Raw genomic sequence first — 20,341 nt, 5'->3', positions numbered from 1 at the left:
TACTAGGGGTTCTTGTGGTGGTGTGTGAGACAGGTTGAGTCTCTGAGTCCCATTTCCTCATGTAGAAGTTGGGAAGAAAAAATACACTTACCACGATTCTATCAGAGTTACGGAACACAGGCTAGAACTGAAAATGGCTCCCACAAGTATACGGGATTCTCAGAGCTCAGGAGCTCTGGTTGGGTCTTCATGAATGCCATTTGCCACTGGGGTGGCACAGTTGGTTAAGGGTCCAACTCTTGATTTTGGCTCAGGGTTGTGAGATCAAGCCCCGCGTCGGGCTCTGCGCTCAGTGGGGAGTCCCCTTGCGATTCTCTCTCCCTCTCCCACTGCCCCACTCTCCCCTCCCCCATGCTGGCTCTCTCTCTCTCTCTCTCTCAAATAAATAAATCTAAATTTTAAAAAAAATGTCATTTACTTGAATGGGGTAGATAGGTACGAGACCCTAAGACAACAGAACTGGATTCCATTGTGCCTCTATTATAAATATATATGGACACAGAGAGGCACAATATGCCACAAGATGCCTGCATATGAACCAATGGTATCAGTTTCTTGAAGACGGAAAATGATCTCATCCATCCAGATATCCAATGACTACTCACTCTGGGTCATAGTAGTAATGTCACAGGGAGCAGAGTTAACCTGTACCTGCAGGTATTTTTAGCTTCTCAACATGGCTCTACGTCTATAGTTTTTTTGATGCTCACAAGAACCCAGGGAGATCACTACTGCCATTTCTTAGGGGCAAACCAGTGGGTCGAGCCAGGTGCTCTCCACCAACAGTCCTGAGTGTGATCTACAGGTCAGACCAGCAAGGTGTTCTGTTTTGTTGTGATGGTGGTTCTTCTGGTTTGTCTGTTTTTAATCTCAAGACAAACAACAGCCTTTCTCCTGAGCATGAGAAAGTCAGTTTCTGTGTTTCCTTCTGTCTCTCTAGGTCCCAAAAGGAGAAGGTGATGTGTGTCTCGACACTTCTAGTCCTTCTAAGAACTTGCCCTCTGGAAAAACAATTGGGCAAAGCTAAAGGGCTAGAGAGGGCTTGGAAAAAATTGAGTCACGACTGCAGCCAACCTCCTAAATGACAAATCTGAGATGCTAAGAAAGAGCAGGAATTGAAAGCCAGGTCACAAGCCATCTCCAGATCTACTGATACATTGTTTACCAGACTTGGTTTATAATCTCATGTGGTTGCAATCGGGGTCTCGGCTAAGAGCACTGCTGAACAGGCCTTGCAGGGGCAGGAGCACCTCCTGCTCAGGTGTCCATGGGGCCAGCCCCTTTAAGATCGGTGGCTGGCCTGTGGCTTCATTATTCACCCCCAGGTATCCCTAGGTCAGGGTGTGTGAGGTCCTATGGCGATGTCTGAACCCTCCCATCCATACTTGGCAAACTTTCTGAATTTTGGACTAGATTTGTCCCTAGCCTAAAACTGCCTCTTATTTCAGAGAAACAAAACAACACAAAGAAACTGAGAAACATTAATAGGGTCAGAAAAGACTTCCCAAGCTCCCTCCTGCTCCGCTCCAACACCAGTTTGAAGTGGTAAGACCCTGATGTTCAATGTAGACACAGAGGCTGAGCAGTGGTTTCCAAGGGCATCTGGGTCCTGGACTCGGGGAAGCCCAGCCCGCTGTCCATCTGGGTCTCTTTGGAAGCACAAGGAAACGCTGTCCCACCAGACTGCCCACTCCCGGGTGTGGGGCTCCGCGGCCCTCAGGCCCACGCAGAGGCTCCGAGGTTTATGAAAGCATATACACAAACAAATAAACAACAGACTTGAAATCCTGATTCTTGGACAGGCAGGAATGCCTCCGCAGAACCGCGAAGCAGCTGAATGCCCTGGAGCCGTTCGTCAGGAGTCCTCCTCCTGGCTGCTGCCCCAGCCGCCCCACCATCGCCAGATCCTGCAATGACTCACCAGCGCGGGAGAGGACTCCAGGACGGTGGACAGAAGCCAGCGAGCGTGTAGAACAAAGGGTTGTGGAAAGGCCAACAGGCAGGTGAACACACACACTCGGGCCCCCGTGGTAGAACAGAGGGGGAACAATGTCAGCAGGCCCGGGGCGGCCTGAATTTTATTTCTACAGTGGAATCCAGAAACACAAGCATCCCTTTGAATTTCCCATTTCAGCGGCTCCCGGGGCCCCTGCGGAGGAGCCTTCCTACTTACTGATTGGTGAGCTGCTCAGCCCCGACGAACAGGTTGATCCTCGAGAGGCCGGTCCGAGTGCCGAGGAAGGCCACCTCCACGCCCTTGTCAGAATTTCTGAAACACAGCAGCAGACAACGGGCTGGGGGAGAGGGCATGCTTCCAGACAGTGCGCAGATAATGGCTTTTGCATTTTAAGACTCATGGAATGTTGGATGAAATAGCAGTTTTGAAACCTGAACTTTTAAAAGAAATTATAGAAACACACCCACACAGATGTGCACATGCACCAAGGACAGAAGGCAAACTCACCCCCCACAGAAGTTCTGTGGTAATTCTTACACAAAAACTAAGAGCTCCTTTGGGGCGTCTGGGTGGCTCAGGGGGTTAAAGCCTCTGCCTTCGGCTCAGGTCATGACCCTGGGGTTCTGGGATCGAGCCCTGCATCGGGCTCTCTGCTCAGCAGGGAGTCTGCTTCTCCCTCTCTCCCTCTGCCTGCCTCTTTGCCTACTTGTGATCTCTGTCAAATAAATAAGTAAAATCTTAAACAACAACAACAACAACAAAAACCCAAGAACACCAAAGCACCATGAGAGAATGCATGCCCAGACTAAATAAACACACTATCTGAGGGTTCTGGGTGCAACCTCAGGACAGTAGGCTGGAATGGGAAAAACTTAAAGGAGAGGATGAAAATGTTTAGAGGAAGCTTTTTGCATTGACCGAATAAACCGAATCTTATTAGTGGAACCCGTCATTAGTGACCATAGCAACTTAGCCACGGAATCCAGTCTGCAGGTTCTACAGCCTAGAAATGTCTAGGACCTGAATTCTACACCATTTCAGGTCACCATCTTATACCTTCTACCAGAGCATAGACTTAGTCTTACCACCACCCCCAAAAAGATGAGTAAAAATATGGTTTCTTCAAATGGCCCTGTAGGATACCATGCACAGGACCCCTAAGAATGGCCTTCTCAAAGAAAACTTATTTTAAAATTTAAAAAAAAAAGTGGAAGATATTTTCTTCCACTTTCAAGGCAAACTGTATGTTTGAGCAAGTTCAGGATGTTCACAATGCCCGCCACTTTTTTGCTTTTTCACAAAAAAGCAAATGGTCCTTGTCCATACATACAAAATTTCATTCTACGATGAAAGTATGGAGAGAATACTGTTTCTTGACTTTGCCTCCCTTCCCTAAATGCTAGTAGCAATTTCACTCGAAGCACTATCCATGTCATCTTTAATATAAGATAATTTGGTTTCTTGATCTTTGATGGGAGTCAAAGTGGCCAATACTACCTTTTAGTGTTTAAGGGGTGAATAAAAACCAACACTATGCATTTGTTTCTGTTTGCAGCCTACCCAAATTGGAAAGCCAGGCTGTCCAATCAGTTACAGATGTGGACTACAAAGTAAGCTACCATTTTGGAAATCTTTAGCATGTGTTAGGAGTGAATCAGCAATCTTTGCACAGGATTCTTAGTTTCATGAGAGCTTAAAAGAAACATTTCCACATCCACCAGAGAATGCAATTGCAGGAAAGATTCTGATTCTTCCCCAACCTACCCAGGGAATAAGAACCACATAGGTAAGCAGTCCAAGGACACCTCCGAGTATAATAAGAATGGTAATCTCTCTTTGGGGTTTCAGACTCCCGGAGTAAACTGCCTGTCTTACATCTCCACTTGGGAGGTTTGAGCTTGCAATGTCTAGAAGAGAGCTCTGGACATGCCTGAATATCCCAAACCTAGTCTTCTTTCATTGTCTCCTGTCCTAGGAAATGGAACCATCATCAAATCGGGGTTGGGGGGGCCAGGGTGGGGGGTCTCATTTCTGAAGCATGCCACAAGAAGATCTTTCCTCTTTGTGCCCCTGCCTTGGTCCAAGTGGAAAATCCCTTGAAATGCTCTAGGAGATTTTATTACTGTTCTTACACCACTAAACTCTATTCTTCGCATAGCAATAGAGGGATATTCTTTAATGATGCAATAATGATCATATCCTTCTTAAAATCTTAAAACGTCTTTCTTAAAACCATTCAATGACTTTACAAAACTCATAGCATAGAATCCAGAATCCCTCACCTGACTCCCGAGGGCCTGAGACATCTGGCCCCTCTACGACCTCATCTCCCTACATCTTCCAGTTTACCTTCTATATTTTAGTTCCGTTGGCCTTCTTTAAATTCCTCAAATGTGTCAAATACTATTGTACCTCAGGACCTTTGCACATGCTGCTCCATTTTCCTTAGAATGCTCCCCAACCCTTGAACTGGTTTCGGCTCAGAAAAACCTTTTTGTCTTTCATCTCCACTCTAGGCCTTGTCATACTCTATATGTTCCTATACTTCTTTCAAGGTAGTTATCACAATTCTTAATAATCTGGCATACTACACACCACAGACACCACGATGGCAAGGACTATGTTTGATTGCATTAGCTCCATTTCACCAACATCTAGTCCAGTGCCTGGCTCGCAAACAGACACTCAATCAGTCTCTGATGAGTGAGTGAATGAATGAATGGATGAACATGAATGAATGAATGAGAACAGAATGAATGATAGATACGATAGAAGAGAATTGACAAAAGGGAAAGTGAAGAAAGGAATGGAGCCAAAAGCCTTTGATAACAATGACCATTGCCCAGCCCCCTCTCCCCGCATCCTCCGCTTCAACACTAAAACCACAGGGTTATATCTTGACACCCTCATGAATCAGAGCTCCTACTTTCCCATCCTTCTTACAACCCAGCCTGACCCCGATCCCAAGTTCCCTCCAGACTGTGAAGCAGCAGGAGCCACGGCAGGCAAGAAGCTAAGTGCTCCTTCTGCCTCCTGCTCCCTGGGAAGCACCCCCCCACCTCAGCACACCAAATTTCATGTAACGCTAAAACTCAAATTATATGTCAAACCCAGGAGCTTGCCACCCAAGCCCGAGCCGCTAATCTGCTCGAGCTCTTGTGGTTTGGAGCTTTGGGGAAAATTAAAGCACTTTAACACCAAGTTCCTAAAACAGTTTAGTTCTTTAAACCATAACCATATTTCGGACGGCTTGTGGGGAAATGACCATGAAAGGGGGACACGTGCAAACACTTACTCAGATTTGTTGAGGGCGAGACTGGTCCAATAGGCTTCAATGGGAGCGCTCACCACGGCATCGAACAGGACCTCTTGTATCAATTCTTTATCACCTGTTGGGAGGGGCAGACTTGAGAAGATGGCTGTGGCTGGGGTCCCCGCGGGGGGCACACGAGGGGCTCGCCTCGCTCACTTCATAGGAACTGCAGGCGGCTTTCTCCCACTTAATGCATTTACCTCCCACCAGCTGAAAATACGGAACAGTTCTGACACCTGATAGGCCAGCACCACAGGGGCCCCCAAAGCGTTCGAGGGAGATGACGGTAAATGGATAGTCTCATCGACGCAGTAGTTCGCGCCGCAGACTAGCTTGCCTTAGAAATTCGCTCTGTTTGTCTCCATTTCTGTCCTCTGTCATAATCTGCAGTTCTTCCAGGGCCCTGCTCCCATCATTTGTCAGAAGAGGAAGGGATGTGATAATGAAACACTCCTATTTTGTGATTCCTTCCATTTAGAAGGTTCTTGTTGGGACACCTGGGTGGCTCACTCAGCGGAATGTCTGCCTTCAACTCAGGTCATGATCCCACGGTCCTCGGGTCGAGCCCCGCATCGGGCTCCCTGCTCAGCGAGGAGCCTGCTTCTCCCTCTCCCTCTCTCCCTGGCTTGTGCTCTCTTGCTCACTCTCTCTCTCTAATAAATAAAACGTTTTGTTTTTGTGGTTTTTCCCCACCCCAATCTAAAGTGGGGTATCTGACCCTATCCAAAAGGACTCTTGCTGGCGATGCTAAGGAGTCTGGGAGGTATCAGGAGTCCAGACCAGGGGCCAACTAATTATCACTTCCTCCGTTCGGCTGGTGTCCCACAGGAAGTGGCATTTTGCTGTAAAAGCAAACACTGAAAACAACTCATCATCAGAAAGACAATGGATAGACTGAAATAGTGTTTTGTAGTGGGATACAGGAGAGAGTAATCCAAATAAATGCATCAGAGGTAAATGAGCAGCACATAAATCTCAAAATGCCATGTGTGAAACACAACTTGTAGAGCAATACATATATTATACCATAGGTAATACAAATAGTATACCATATATAAATGTTAATATGCAAAATAATGAAAATAATGGTACATCCTGTTTAGAGATAGCTATAGAGAGAAAGTAACAGTATAGATCCGTGGGAGGTAAGAGACCAGTTCGGGGTGGGGGTGATTCTCTTTGGGAGGCAAATGGAACTGTACTCGGGGGCTTTAATATTATCTGTAATGTTTCATTCCTTTAAAAGTACCCAAAGGACTTTGGTGAGTGCTGTGAAGTGTGTAAACCTGGTGATTCACAGACCTGTACCCCTGGGGATAAAAATATATGTTTATAAAAAATAAAAAATTATATCAAAAAAATAAAAAAATAAAAGTACCCAAAGGAAATAGGGCAAAATATTAAGATTTCATAAAGCTGAATGGTAAAGGCAAATTTTTAATATTATCTCTATACCTTTGTTTTCTATTTATTTTTTATTTTTTATTAAACGCTTTAAAAAAGATTTTATTTATTTATCTGACAGAGAAGGAGAGAGAGAGGGCAAGCACTAGCAGGGGGAGCAGCAGAGGGAGAGGGAGAAGCAGGCTTCCCGCTGAGCAGGGAGCCTGACACAGGGCTCGAGCCCAGCACCCTGGGATCATGACCTGAGCTTAAGGCAGATGCTTAACAGACTGAGCCACCCAGGCACCCCTGTACCTTTGTTTTTTAAATATGCCATTCAGACAGTCTAAGAAAATGAAAAATGAGGTTTATGTGATGTTCATCTGATCTTTTCTCTTCTGGAGCCTGTGCCAAAAAGTCAATCCATTCCACAGAGCTGTAGTTTAGAAGCTAGATGAACCTCGCTGCATCTCTCACAGGGCTGCTGTGGGGATTCCATGAGGTAATACCCATAAAGGACTGCACCCATCACTGAGGAAGTGGTACTGGGTAGGGGTAAGAACAGCTGCTGGGCTCACTGATGGCCAATCTCTCCTTGACCAGACTAGCTGCTGGAAGTCATCTGCCCGTCCAGGGGCTGCTCGCACACTCGATGAGTGTCAGGATGGCTGCTCTCTCCCTGACCCCTCTGCACCAGCCACAGGCCATTCCTGACTCAAGTGAGTGCCCTCAAGGGCCTTTGGTAGGAGCACAGGCAGCAGCCTATATGCCTTGGGAGGCAACACCTCAACGTGGTGATCCCGCTCCAGAGAGAACCAGACCTAGAGTATGGCCCGAGAGGAGTCCTATTTCCTGCCCTCATCTCTCATTTGTAAAATAACGGAGTACATATTCACAGTTCCTTCCCAGTGATAACATTTCTATGCTACTCAGGTGCTCGACTAAAATGGTCCAGTAGAGGGACAAATCCAATGCGAAGGGTTGGACTAGGATTGGGGGTTCTGTGTAACTTTCAGGAGCCCTCGCTCTTCCTCCTGTTCCTACAGGAAGCGGACATTTGGGTGGCTCTGATGGGGCTGATAAAGCTGAGGGGAAGTGTGGTTTTGAGCACCGCCCTCCTACTACGGCTGCATACCCAGACAGGACGTGTTAAAAGCACACTCACATTGGAGCAGAGGTTCTTTGCCTTTGAGGTAGAGCTTAATAGCTTCTAATTGAGACAGATGACGGTGCTCCGGGTGTAGGTCAGTGTTGCAGTAGGACCTAAGGCCATGACAGGGGCCAAAACAAGAACACAGGAGGATTTGCTACATCACCTTCCTTTGCCTTTGAGCCAGGAGGGTTTGGAAGGGGGTACAGAGGACTCGAAATCAAAGACGGCAAGCAACACCCGTGCTGATGAAGGGTGGTTTAGTGCTTACCATTCATCTGCCAAGGACACGTCAGGGTGTTCTAAGTCATGCAGGCCTGGAGATCAAGGAGAAAGGGTTAATGAGTAAGGACCACCTGCATGGGTCACCGACAGCCCTTATCTTCTCTTGTGCTTCAAGTGTTTGAGGGACTGGCCGCCGAGCGGTGATGAGTAGGCATCAACCCCAAAGAGATCCGGCTCTGCAGGCGGGACTCCAAACAAAGGAAAGGACGCGGAACTCTCTCCCCGCTTCCATCTCCCTCGCCCACCACCTGGAGCCTTCCCAGGCGGAGTAACCCAGGAAAGGCTGAACTCTGTGAACGCACAATACACCAGCGAGTCCAGGAGACGAGCTTAGTATGATGGTGCAAACACTGATGCTGGAGCCCCGCCCAGCCCGTGCAGGGAGCTGGGCTGGGCCGCTTAACTCAGGCGTGAGGTCAGCAGGTTACTTTGTTTTTCCACATGTGCAAGTTTCTTCATGTGCAAAACAGGAATAATCAAAGTCCCTAACTGCTTGGGTGGTTGTGAGGGCAAAACGATAGGTTGAACGATAGGAAATTGCCAAGACTCAACTGGTTTTGACCAGGAAACATTGCTAGTTGTTACAGGATCCTAAGTAAAAATGAGCCATGGGTCCACAAAGGTAGCTGGGACCACTGGGGTTTGCAGGGAATTGGGGAGTTTTTAACAGAACATTCTAGACCACTCTAACTCTGTGGAATCACTTTCTTTCATTATAGCTTCACGTGAAATCACTTTGAAGGTTCATCGGCAGACGCACACTTCTGAGTAATGACTGCGGGAACTTGGATGGTGCGTACAGCCTGTTGGAGGGAGTCAGGGTTTCCCAAATGGCCCACGGTATGCCAATTTCCTCCTCAAATACAAATGTATAACATAAATAGCAAAACACCAGACCTAAGATTGCACACTCCTGCCTGATTTTATAGGAAGGAGGGAACACATTGGACAGAATATCATCATATGGGAGCCAAGTGTCATTTCCTGGCTCCAACACCCACTGGCTGAATGATTTTGGGGGTGTCATTTCAACTCTTTCAGTTCGATTAGTCAGAAGTTGGGGATTATAGAGCCTAACCCATGGACTCCGTGAGAGGGTTAAGTGGGACAGTGATGAGTCCCCAGGGTAATCTACGCAGAAATCCCTGCCTGCCTCTGTCCATCCTTTCTTCCCTTTCTCCCTGCCTGCTCCCTTTCCCGCCTTCCCTCCCAGCATCAAATGTATGCTGGATGCTGTTCTAGGCCCTGAGACTACAGCCGTGAACACAACAAAATCACCACCCTCATGGTATTTGTCTTCTAGTGGTGGGAAGAGATACACAAATAAGATTAAAATACATAGCGTATCAGTTAGTGATGGGAGCTGTGAAGGAAAAGAGCCAAGCCAGAGATAGGAAATAAAGGAGAAAGAATTTCCCTTTTAAGTAGGGTAGTCAGGAAAGGCTTCAGTGAGAAACGGACTTTTAAGCAAAGACCTGAAGGAGGTGAGAGACAGAGCCATACAGATAACTGGGAGGGAGAGCTCTACAGAAGGAATAACCAGTGCAAAGGCCCTGAGGTCTTACCTTCCTGGAATATTGGGTTAATGATGTCAACTCTATGAATTTCTCTAGCACCTGTTCTCATCCACAAAGCCCTCTCTGGCTCTGTTTCATAGGTCCTACAGATGAATCCCCAGAAGGGAGATCTTTCTGATTGTTTCCTCTCTGAGTTCCCAGGGAACCGAGGAAATGGAATTTTTCTCTAAGCCGTTCACCTCTGATTTTGGTTCTCCTGATACGACATCTACTGATGACTGATAATGCAGACAATAATGACATAAGCTCTAATTCACTGAACTACTATGCTCTCTCTCTCTCTCTCTCTCTATATATATATATATAATGATATATATATGTATATACATATGTAACAGTGTATATACATATATACACACACATATATATACACAAACACATATCATATATATATACACACCATACATATACACACATATGTATACCATTACACATATATACATATATATATGTACATATATATGATACAAAGTGTCAAAGAGATTCGGAAGATAAACAATTTCAGCAAGTAGACTGCAGCCCATACCTTTAGTAGTTGCAGCTTTAGTAGCAACTCCTTACACTGTCAGCAATCTGACTGCTTTTTGACCATCTCTGTAGTACATACGATGGCAAACCATGCTGAGAATGCCCACATTCTGTGGGGTACTGTTCGTTACAGAAGATCCTACAGAAGTGTGGCTGCCATCCCCAGGAAAGCCTAACTTTTCCCCAGAACAGAGCAGACCAATGATGGTGCTGTGGCCCTTATGAGAACAAGAGCCTCGATCAGATAGTCCAAGGGAAAGCTGCTTTCTCAGGTCCGGCTCCTCCAGGTTGTCAGGACTGAGAGAAGACCGACGGAGGAAGATCTGAGCTCGCTGGTATGGAAAACCAGATACTCTTCTCCTTGCTGGGATTCAAACCAATTTCTAACATGGTGACTACAATGAGTTCTGAAATTCTTTCTGCGACCTCTCAGGATAACAGCTATAGAGCAGCGTAAAAGAGAGTGAATGAAGAATGACTCAAACGACAGTGTGAAACAATGTGTGTGGCGGTGAGGCGGGGAGAGACAGAGAGAGAGAGGCAGGCCTGTGTATTGAGGATTGGCTAAGGGAATGGATGCATGAGAAGCCAACAGTCCACTAGTAATCTCTCTTTTATTGTTTTGATTATGAGCTGTTTCCTCAGCTTGACCTCAGATAGCTCAGACATGAATTTTCTGGCCACATGGGCAGTGATATCTGCAGAGCTACACATGGCTCACATGAGCTACACACGGCTCGTTCATCCAGAAAATTCTAGAAGTTAAAAAAAAAAAAAAAAGATTTCTGAGAACACATCTTGTTGAGTATCTTGCCCAGGTAACAAATCTACCTGCTCCCTCTTTCTAGTCTCTGGGAAGAGATACCACGTGATGGATTAGTGGGCACAACAAAACCTTTCAATCTCCTTCCTTGTCCTTAAGACCTTATGATTATTGGGAGACAAAAACTAACACCTGTAAAACAATGCACACTGGTTGGCAGTACCCCAGAAAGCTGGCTGTGGAACTTGGCATCTCAGGGAGTGCCAATCTCTTCATTCTCCACTACATCATCAGAGTAAGCCCCGAGAGGGTCTAGCTTCTGGAAGTTCACCCCATGCACTTGTAACCAGGTCTAACTAATTAAAACTGGCTCATAACCGACCTTCCTGCTCTTGGCCATACTTTCTGGGGACACTCAGGAAGAGCCCTGGTCTGGTCTTGCTCCTCTTCGTGGAGATATAAAATCTAACACCCACACTGGGTGAGTGACTTACTGGGGCCACTCAGGGAGCAGAGACTTTCAGAGGTCAGCTTCACCCTCCCCGTGAGCCAGTGATACCAGGGAAGGTCCCTTCTCTGAGGCACTGAGTTACTGGCTTATGGCAAAGGACACTGCGGGCATGACAGTGGTTTTAAAGTTTAAAATACTAGAACAACAGCTACCACTTGTTGGGAGTTTAGATGTGCCTGAGCTTTATGAAGACAAGAGGATTTGGGAATCTCAAAATGTTCTTTATTCCTTCGGACCTGTGTATATCATCCAAATGATCCTATTTCCCTTTGGACTTGAACTGCTTCAAGCAGAAACAAGATTTGTGGCTCAGCCGTGTAGGAGACTAAGGCTTGCATACCTTTGTTTCCATGCTATTCTCCCTGGGCTTGAATTTTTACACTATTTTGTATTTTTCTTGAGAGCGATTTTTATGCCTAGGAAGAATATAGTCGGTGGATAATACCCTGGGTTGGTTCAGCAGTTTTGTGAATTGAAGCAAAAGAGAAAGAAATGAAATCATCAGGAAGACCACCACGAGTTGGGGGTTGGGGTGTCCCACCATCTGGAAGGCAAGCTCCCATCAAGTGGACAGTTAGTTGAGTGAAATGGCCAGGACGGAAGGATAAGACAGGTCAAGACGGCATCTTACCTTCTTCAATGGTCACATTCCCTCGGAAGAAGTATTTCCCGTGACCTCTGGAGAGCGCCACACCTAAGCTGTGCAGAGAGACAAAACAGACCTTGAAACCCATGGCATCGACTGGAATAGACTTGCGATTTCACTTTTTATTTTCCATGTTCACATTTCCATCTCACGTTCTGCCAACAACTGTCCCAACAGTTTACTTTCAAAACCCCACTGGTTATCATTGGTGTTGGTTTTTCTGAGGTTCAATCAGCTGCTTCAAAGCCATGTCTTCCTGGACGCGCCGGCAGCCCTTGGCTGCCCACATGCATTTTCAGAGATGCGACTAACTGCTCACGCTTCTCTCAGATGCCCTTGGGAGAACCAAGTGCCCTACTCTTCACCACTACCTTATGCGCTCCTGCCTCCCAGTCAGCCTCACATGGGGCTTTCCAGACCCTAGAGTTTACGACTGGGGAAAATGAATCCCCTCTCTAGGACGAAATGAAAACTTTCCCAACACTAGGGTGTGGCCACATTATCGTGTTCAGGGCTTCTAGTCTAATAGATGCTCCCCTGGCCCTTCTGTTGGGCTTGATTTAAGCTCCTTTCTAAAGGAAGAGAATGTATTTTGGAAACATAGTCTCTTCGTGTGACAAACCCACTTAGCGGTCATGGGTTCCCTCGACTACTCTGCTTCCAAATGGAATCAAACTCAGGATCCCTGGCAGTCTACGACAACACAATGCCCTAATTTATTTTTCTGATTCATCGAGAGTCAGGAAATTCTTTCTCTCCTCAGCTCTGTGAGGCATCAGTTCGGGAGTGAAGCAGCCCCACAGAAATAACTTCTTAAATAAGTGTTACAGGACAGGACTAAGGGCATCGTAGCAGGAGCCTTTAGGAGGCCACATGCATGTCTGAAAGCAGGCAATGAGGCCAAGCCATCTTTCAGGACAGTCACAGAGCGGTAACAGGATCCAGAGGTAGACAGGCACAGAAGGACAGTTTGGAGAAATTAAAATGGACGCACAACATGGAGGGATGGGTATGCTACCTCCTCGTGCACAGGCTTGCTTGCTTGATCATGGAAATAAAAGGTGAAATGGACCTCACTGGGCAGCAAGTGAGCCAGATGGTTTAAGGACCTGGCAACCCTCTGAATGCCCCCACTCCACCCTTAGCTGGAACCCCCAAAGCTGACTTGCTTGATAATGAGATGCAAAAGCCATGACCAATCGAGTGAGTTCTCCTAGGTGAGCCTGAACCGTCTTCCCCCTTCTGGAAAACAGAAACAAAAGCAGCCTGGGAAAAGCCCCTTCCTCACTCTTTCCAGCCTTTCGGCAGGGTGTTTGGTTATCTTCAGATGATGAGCTCTGAGAGCGTCAGCAGGTTTTGTACAAACACAACTGATGGATCTGATGGAATGTCCATGTATTATGGTCAGCTCTACCTGAAAGGAGTACCCTTGATGTCTGTATAATAGTAGTCATTTGTCATCACCAAAACCCGTTTCTAGATTGAAAAAAAAAAAAAAAAGTCGTAGAGAGAAGAAAATACGGTTAGTCTGCGAGGTGAAGCTTTCAGAAAAAAATAAAAACAAATGGACACACTATGATCAGGTTAACAGTACTACATGAATCTCATTTGAGATAAGTAAAGACAAGAGAAAAATGATCTCAGCGAAAGATATTTATTCCAGATAGAGCTTTCAAAGCTCATTTTTCACAGTGGGTTGTTTTAAATTAAGAGGCAAGAAGGTTTGAGAAAAAAAAAAAATGTACCCCTTTGTCCACTGTCTTCTTCACCTCCATGGAGAACTTCCCAGTCTTCCGGTTTACCATGGCATTTCTTAACTAAAATGATCAAAGAAAGTTCGGTATTAGCTCTTCCCCCAGTTGCATGTTATCTGGACATCTTGTGTCCTCCAGCTTGGGGGACACTTTGGTGGTTTGTGCAAAACAGAGCTATGACAGGGCTGGGTTGTGTCCCCACCAAAGGGTGGGCACAATGGCTCCAAGTCAGCATGCTGGGCTCAGTCCTCTGAAACATGGTTCCTGCAGAATAAACATCCAGCTGCCCTGCCGGGGGAGAGAGGCTAACAACAATAAATGACTGTCAACTTCCATTTGGGGGTGCTCCTGGGAACCTCAGGGCAGAACCCATGATGTGGATGAAGCCTGAGGGTCCGGGAACCGAGCTCCCCCACCCCCCCAGCGTGAAAACACTCTAGAAGCAAGAACATCTCTGGGACAAGTCACATTTTCCAAAAAGGGTATTCATTTGTCATGAAGAAATCATTTTTCAAAACAGTACCAAGTCAAAGGTGTTTTCCTACACAGTAAGTTTTTCTTTTCTCTTCTTTGCTTTCTTAAAGACCAACCACCTGGAAGACAGGGACTCGCTTTCTATAGCACGAAGCATCTTCAGATGCTCCTGGAGAAATCCGGTGAGGTTAACAGTCTTGCTTTACAGCAACAGGCAGCCGAGGCGGGGGGACCCGGTAATTGAGTTTTGGAGGTTCCATCTAGGGACACCAAGCCTCGTGCCCTCCCCTCTTCCCTGGCTGACCTCTTCTAATTACATGCGGCCCTTCTGTGGGCTTCAGAGATGGACCGCAGACGCCGTGATGAGAGATGGGCCGTCATGGGCACCAATGGGAGACGAGGAGGATGCCAGTGAGTGGAGGAGGAGCAAATGCTGACAGGCCACAGCCTGTTGGGAAAGGCTCTTTCCCAGCCCCATGGCTTTCCCTGCCCGCCCCCCCCCCCCATCCTCTTCCCTCTCCTCTCTTCTGAGGAGCTTGACTAAGATCTGGCCGATAGAAAACTGCAAAGCTTGCAAGCAACCTAAATTTGATTCGGGGCCGTCTAGATTTGGGTTCACATTCCCATCTTCTGTGAGAGAGGGAGAGAGAGAGTAAAAAAGCATAATTTTTAGCTGGAGGCATGTATAAAATAAAACATATATTTTACTCTAGATATTTTTTAACAACACATAATGGGCATTTCTGGAAATATTTTCCCATTTTAACTTTTGTGGTTTTGGATGGGGAGAGCTGGTCCTAATTAAGTCTACTTTCTAACTTTTAAGAACGGCTCGATTTATCTTGAACATGGTTTTCATTTTTCCTCTTTCTGGTGCCTGCCTAAAGCCATTTGGGACCTTCCCCTCTCACATTCCCCAGGCGGGTCGGAGATTAGGTAAGCTTCTCAGAGAGTCCGTACCACCCCGCCCCCAACTCCCAGTAGCACCAAACAAGCAGCATGGGGGGGTGGTGAGGGCTGGTGGCGGGGGAGGGGGGGTGAGGGCTGGGCGGCTCCAAGGCCAGGGTCACTGACGAGTCCAGTCTTTCTCTTTTGGACTACACTTACTAACCACCTACATGTGGGGCAGGACAGTGCTGTAGTGAAGGACTCTGCAGCCAGAGCTTATGAAAGAATCACTTACTCTCTCTATGCCTCAGTTTCCTTCTCTGCAAAATGGAACTACTGATAGCACGGGTGTCACAAGAGCTGTTGTGAGAAGTAGATGAGCTGATATTTAGAAGAGTGCCTCATCCACCCTAAGCACTCAGTAGATGTTAGCTGTCCCCACCATCGTCCCCACCACCCTCATCATCACTACCGCCCTCCCCCACTTCAAATGCCAGACCAGGATTCAAGCTCGAGTTTGCTTGACACGGAGGCCCATGCTCTAAACCAACACTCTTCAAACTTCGACTCTAAGGCACATGAGAAATAGATCTTCCTCTGTGATGCTCTCCGCTGTCTCCTCTTTCAATAGATTTCATGGCTTGTAAGTGCTGCTCATGGACCAGTCATGGACTTTGTGACCTCCCCCCAACTCCTGCATTAAAACTGCTGCTCCTCACCCCCTGTGGGTGAGGCAGGCCACCAAAGAGAAATAACCCAGGGTGTCAAGACCCAAGTCTTACCCATGACACCCTTGTTCCGTGACCACTCCGTGGCTCCATTTCCTCCTTTTCATTCATTCCATCAAAAGTGTCCTGAGCGAGGACTCCCAGACCCCAGGGATCGTGTCAGGTGCTATGCAACTGTGTTGATCGGTCTTATAAAGCCCAGATAATATGGACAGATACCATCTTTTGAGCTTTTACAATGTGCCAGACACAGGTTTTAAAACCCTCAAAATAAGGCATCATTTTCCTTATTTTACAAGTGGAGAAACTGAGGCACAGAGTTATGAAACCTGCCTATAGTCACACAGGCTCTCTGCCCCTGAAGCCCGTGCTGTTAGTTTTGCTTCCCAAATCAGGAGAGAACGCATTTAGACAAATTTAAAGCATTAATATAACAATGGTACAGCATGAACACAAAAAAGAATGTATTGTTATTTCTGGATTTTTTTTTTTTAATGAAAGAAAAGGTTTTAAATTTGACTAGACAACAGTCTTAGGTTTTAACTTTCCTACAAGCTCTGGGTTTTGTGAACTGGGGCTGAGAGGAAGGTAGTTTCTGACCTCGTGATCACAGGAGGAAAGGGGGATTTTGCGCCTTTTCAACAGACTGTGGGGTGAGAATACAGCACCATGAGACCAGAACAATCTAGAAATGTCACTTTTCCATTGGAGGAAACTGAGGTTTGAGAAGGGGAGCAACTTGCCCCAAACACTATGGCCAGTCAGTGGCAACACTGCCCCAGGGGTCAGTTTATAAGACAAGATGGCGGAGGGACCCAGAGCAGAGACCAGAATAGGGAAGGAGTCTTGAAGCTCGCGGTCCCCACCAGGCCAGGAAGGGCAAAGACCGATGGTGCTCTTCAGAACTAGCCAAATGGCCCTCGAATTTCCACGACCTGGATTACAGCAGTGAGTCCCTGGAGAAATGAAAATGGCCTGGCGGAGGAATATTCCCAAGCAAGTGTGGGTGTGCCCCAATGTTAGCATATTACGTAGTCAGTAAAAAAATCACACGTGCCAATGTTCAACTTCACAGCGCCAAAGGAGAGCAAAGTAAAACATCAACAATACGCCTTTATTTCTCCCCATCTGATGCAAGCGTGATAATGCAGCGGACATTAAAGCAGCTCTCGCCACAGTGGGGTTGATAAAAGAAAGATTTATTTAACCTCTTTGGTTAGAAATAGTTTTCTGGGGATGGTGATCAGCTCCCCGGCCTCTCTGGGAACACCCTCCTTCTCCTGGGTCCTGCGTTATCCAGATCGGATGTGTTTCTGTGGAGCGCCCAGTGAGACTGTCTCTCTCTCGCCCACACCCCAGAGCTGCAACAGCCTCGAGGACCATTCAGAGCACCCCCATGACAAGCTGCTGGTCACGCTTCTGGTTCCATCACAGCCTCCGGCTCTTCCTCCTGTGCTCAAGCTCGTTAAGGAAGCTCTCCCCCAGAGGGTCACTGGCCGCCTTGGGTTTTACGCATAAGTGTGTAATGATCTCTGGTTCTGCTGACAGTGGTTTGCTCTCCACATCAGAACATGAGCCTCACCTTTCCTGGGGCGCAGGTGGCACCCACTTCCAGGCCCCCAAGACCAAGCTATGTGGGTCAAGCCAAGACATGAAAGGGGAAGGGAGAAGCAGGAGATAAACAGGTCTGTCATTTCCAAGCAAGCGTTTAACCAGGATATGAAAACAGACTCGGGCACAGAGTATCCGTACAACAAAATCAAAATCCTCTCTCTCTCTCTCTCTTTCTCTCTCTCTCTGTGTCGAGGGCGGGGGGTGGGGGAGCTGCACTCGGTCTGGCCACCCAGGGCTCAAGCATGAGCTGCAGAGACACTGGAGTGGATGTGAAGAAGAACAGACTAATGGGGCAAGTTCCCATCAGTTTACCCCAGGAGAAGAGGTTTATGGAGCTTTAGAAAGAAAAGACTCGAAGGAAATTTTCCACAGAATCATCGCGGGGAAGGCAAAATGTGAGTTGACTGGAGAGCTGCAGAAAAGGCTCACAGGGCAGCAGAAGGGGTTTCAGGGGGCCGAGGCCAACTGGGGTGGGTGTTTACAGCGCCACCCCATGGCGAGCATTTGCTCAGCAGCTGGTTGCAAGGACTCCCTATTTCGGCCGCACCCCTCAGGGGAGGGTGCTGTGGGAATGCTGTGAGGGCACTGACACAGAGTCTTTAAGGACTCCTGGACTCAATGGCATAACAAAGTTGATCAAGAGCTTTGGAGCCAGGTGGCCTGGGTTGGAATCCACACGCCATGCCCGTGGACCAATCCATTCTCTGCCTCAGTTTCCTTACAGCAAGATGAGGACAGCAGTAACACTGACTTTGTAAAACTGCTGTGTAGACTCAGCAAGTTCCTCCACACATAGCACCAGGAACAGTGCTGGCATATAGGAAGGACTCGCTACATCAGTTATGATTATCTACATTTGTGGGGTTTTTCTGATTTTTGTTTTTGTTTTTGTTTTTTTCACAGAAATAATCATGTTCACAGTGGAAAGTTTTAGGAATGACTAAAAGGTAAAAGAAGGAAGAAAGGTGCCATCCTTAAGTCCTTCAACCATCTGTAGGAATTTATAACCAAAGGATAAACTCCATTTTAAAAGATTTTTTTCCTTCCCAGAGGTGACCAACACTGGTGATTCAGGTCAGGCTCTGGGTGTCTCGGGTTCCCTTCCTGGCTTCTGGGTTTCCAAAGAGCCTCCTTACTCATTGTATTTTGATGTGATGCCTAAGTCGCCTGGAGACTGGCCCAGATGTCCTGTTCATACACCTCTAAACGGCTTCTAATTTTTCTCCCTCTTTTTAAGATTCTAATTTTAGCCAGTCTATTTTGCACATGTTTTAATAGTATTTGTGACCTCACATCTTTTTTGGAAGGACACAGGGTCTATGTTATAAATACCATCATTACATTCAACAAGAGCCGGGCTGCCAAGAGAAGTAGGAAGCTCCTTCCAAGGAGTTCTCTGCAGCTGGGCAGGCTCTGCTTCACAGTCTTTCCTAGATCTTGACCCAAAGCCTGCCTTCTGTCACTTACATGCCAACCCCAGTGGTGCACACATGGGCATGTGGGATGACATGTCAATGTTACAAAGCTTCTCTGTGTAGGTTCCAGTATTCTCCAGTCAAGCGAGTGCAAATCTCTAGGAGAGAAACGGCGACCTTCCCCAGATGTGTTGGAGGTGAAGGAATTCACACGTGGAGTGTACCATGTTCCTCAAGGAAGTAAGACAAGAGACCCAAACCAGAGAGACCACGAGAGACCAGCTGGAGTGGAGCAAGAGCAGTGAACTTGCAGGAGATGTGGGAACTCTGCAGGTGGACACGGAAAACCCAGTGCTGGGAGTTGGATGGAGGTGAAGAACATGTAAGAGGCTGGGAATCCGATGCTCGCAGCTCCGATGAGAAAAGAGGTTAGAGCAAGGAAGCCACCATTAATAAAAGGAGATACTAGCTCCTCGAAAATTCACTAGCGTGCCGGCAATGGTGAGAGTGAGCCAAGCCATAAATCTCTTCCAGCAACATGATGTGAGGGCTCCGACGTGAGGATGAGCGTAAAGCAGTTTCCCTCCCCTATTGATCCAAATGGATGGAATGAAGGGAGAGGGAGGCATGCTGACGACAAGGTTCCAGCCTTCTGGGAAAGGAAACCAAAAGGTCCAGTGGAGTCAAAATAAAGCAACTGATAGAGTGAAGATGGAAGAGAAAGGAAAACAGTGGAACACCCCCCTTCAGACCCTCACGAGACAATTTAGCAGCTGCAAAACCATGGGGAGCATTCATTCGTGAACGGGTTACCCGAGGATGAATGCTGATGAGAATAGTACAGAGACCGGCCACGGTCACAGACACTCCCCATGTCCACACTGTGGTGGACAGGCATTTTCATCTTTCAGCATGTTAACACATTTAAGAGTCACAACAGGTCCGATGTACGTAGGATCATCATCATCCTCACTTTACTGGGAAAAGAAGGACCAAAACCAAAATTGGGGCACAGAGAGAATAACTGTGTGCTTGAGACCAACAGGCAGCAGATTGCCATCATGGTATTGGAACCCAGGCGGGCTAATGCCCCGGCAGCGCCCCTCCCAGCTGCGCCAGCCTGCTTCTCGGTCAGAGCAGGGGGAAAGGGGAGTGCATGGACACGGGGCGTGGCACAACCAAAAGACCCTGATGACCCTGTTTAAGGAACAAGATGTAAAAACCCTCCCAGGTCATTGAGCTGACCCGACGTCAGGCCACCAGCAGGTGGGGAAAGAGGGCAGGTGAGGGAGTTGTTTTTTTACCAAACAGTAGTTATTTTGTCTGAACTTGAGTTCCAAGAGTCCTAGTACAGA

At 47.1% G+C, this 20,341-nt stretch overlaps 1 protein-coding gene across 1 annotated transcript in view; it reads right to left on the bottom strand.

The window, feature by feature from the left end:
* Positions 1–20,341, bottom strand: part of CACNA2D3 (calcium voltage-gated channel auxiliary subunit alpha2delta 3) — an 858,873-nt gene that overhangs the window by 167,859 nt on the left and 670,673 nt on the right. Inside the window, exons 19-25 of the mRNA XM_059389977.1 lie at positions 13,859–13,930; positions 13,528–13,589; positions 12,099–12,166; positions 8,075–8,120; positions 7,819–7,916; positions 5,253–5,346; positions 2,174–2,269 (exon numbers count right to left, since the gene is read on the bottom strand). Of these exons, the coding sequence (XP_059245960.1) occupies positions 2,174–2,269; positions 5,253–5,346; positions 7,819–7,916; positions 8,075–8,120; positions 12,099–12,166; positions 13,528–13,589; positions 13,859–13,930 (536 nt within the window). The remainder of the gene's footprint in view (positions 1–2,173; positions 2,270–5,252; positions 5,347–7,818; positions 7,917–8,074; positions 8,121–12,098; positions 12,167–13,527; positions 13,590–13,858; positions 13,931–20,341) is intronic.

This window comes from Mustela nigripes, chromosome 2 (assembly GCF_022355385.1).
Source record: "Mustela nigripes isolate SB6536 chromosome 2, MUSNIG.SB6536, whole genome shotgun sequence".
Lineage (NCBI taxonomy): Eukaryota > Metazoa > Chordata > Mammalia > Carnivora > Mustelidae > Mustela > Mustela nigripes.
Note: the sequence above shows the minus strand (reverse complement) of the source record. Positions and strands in the feature narration are given on the sequence as shown.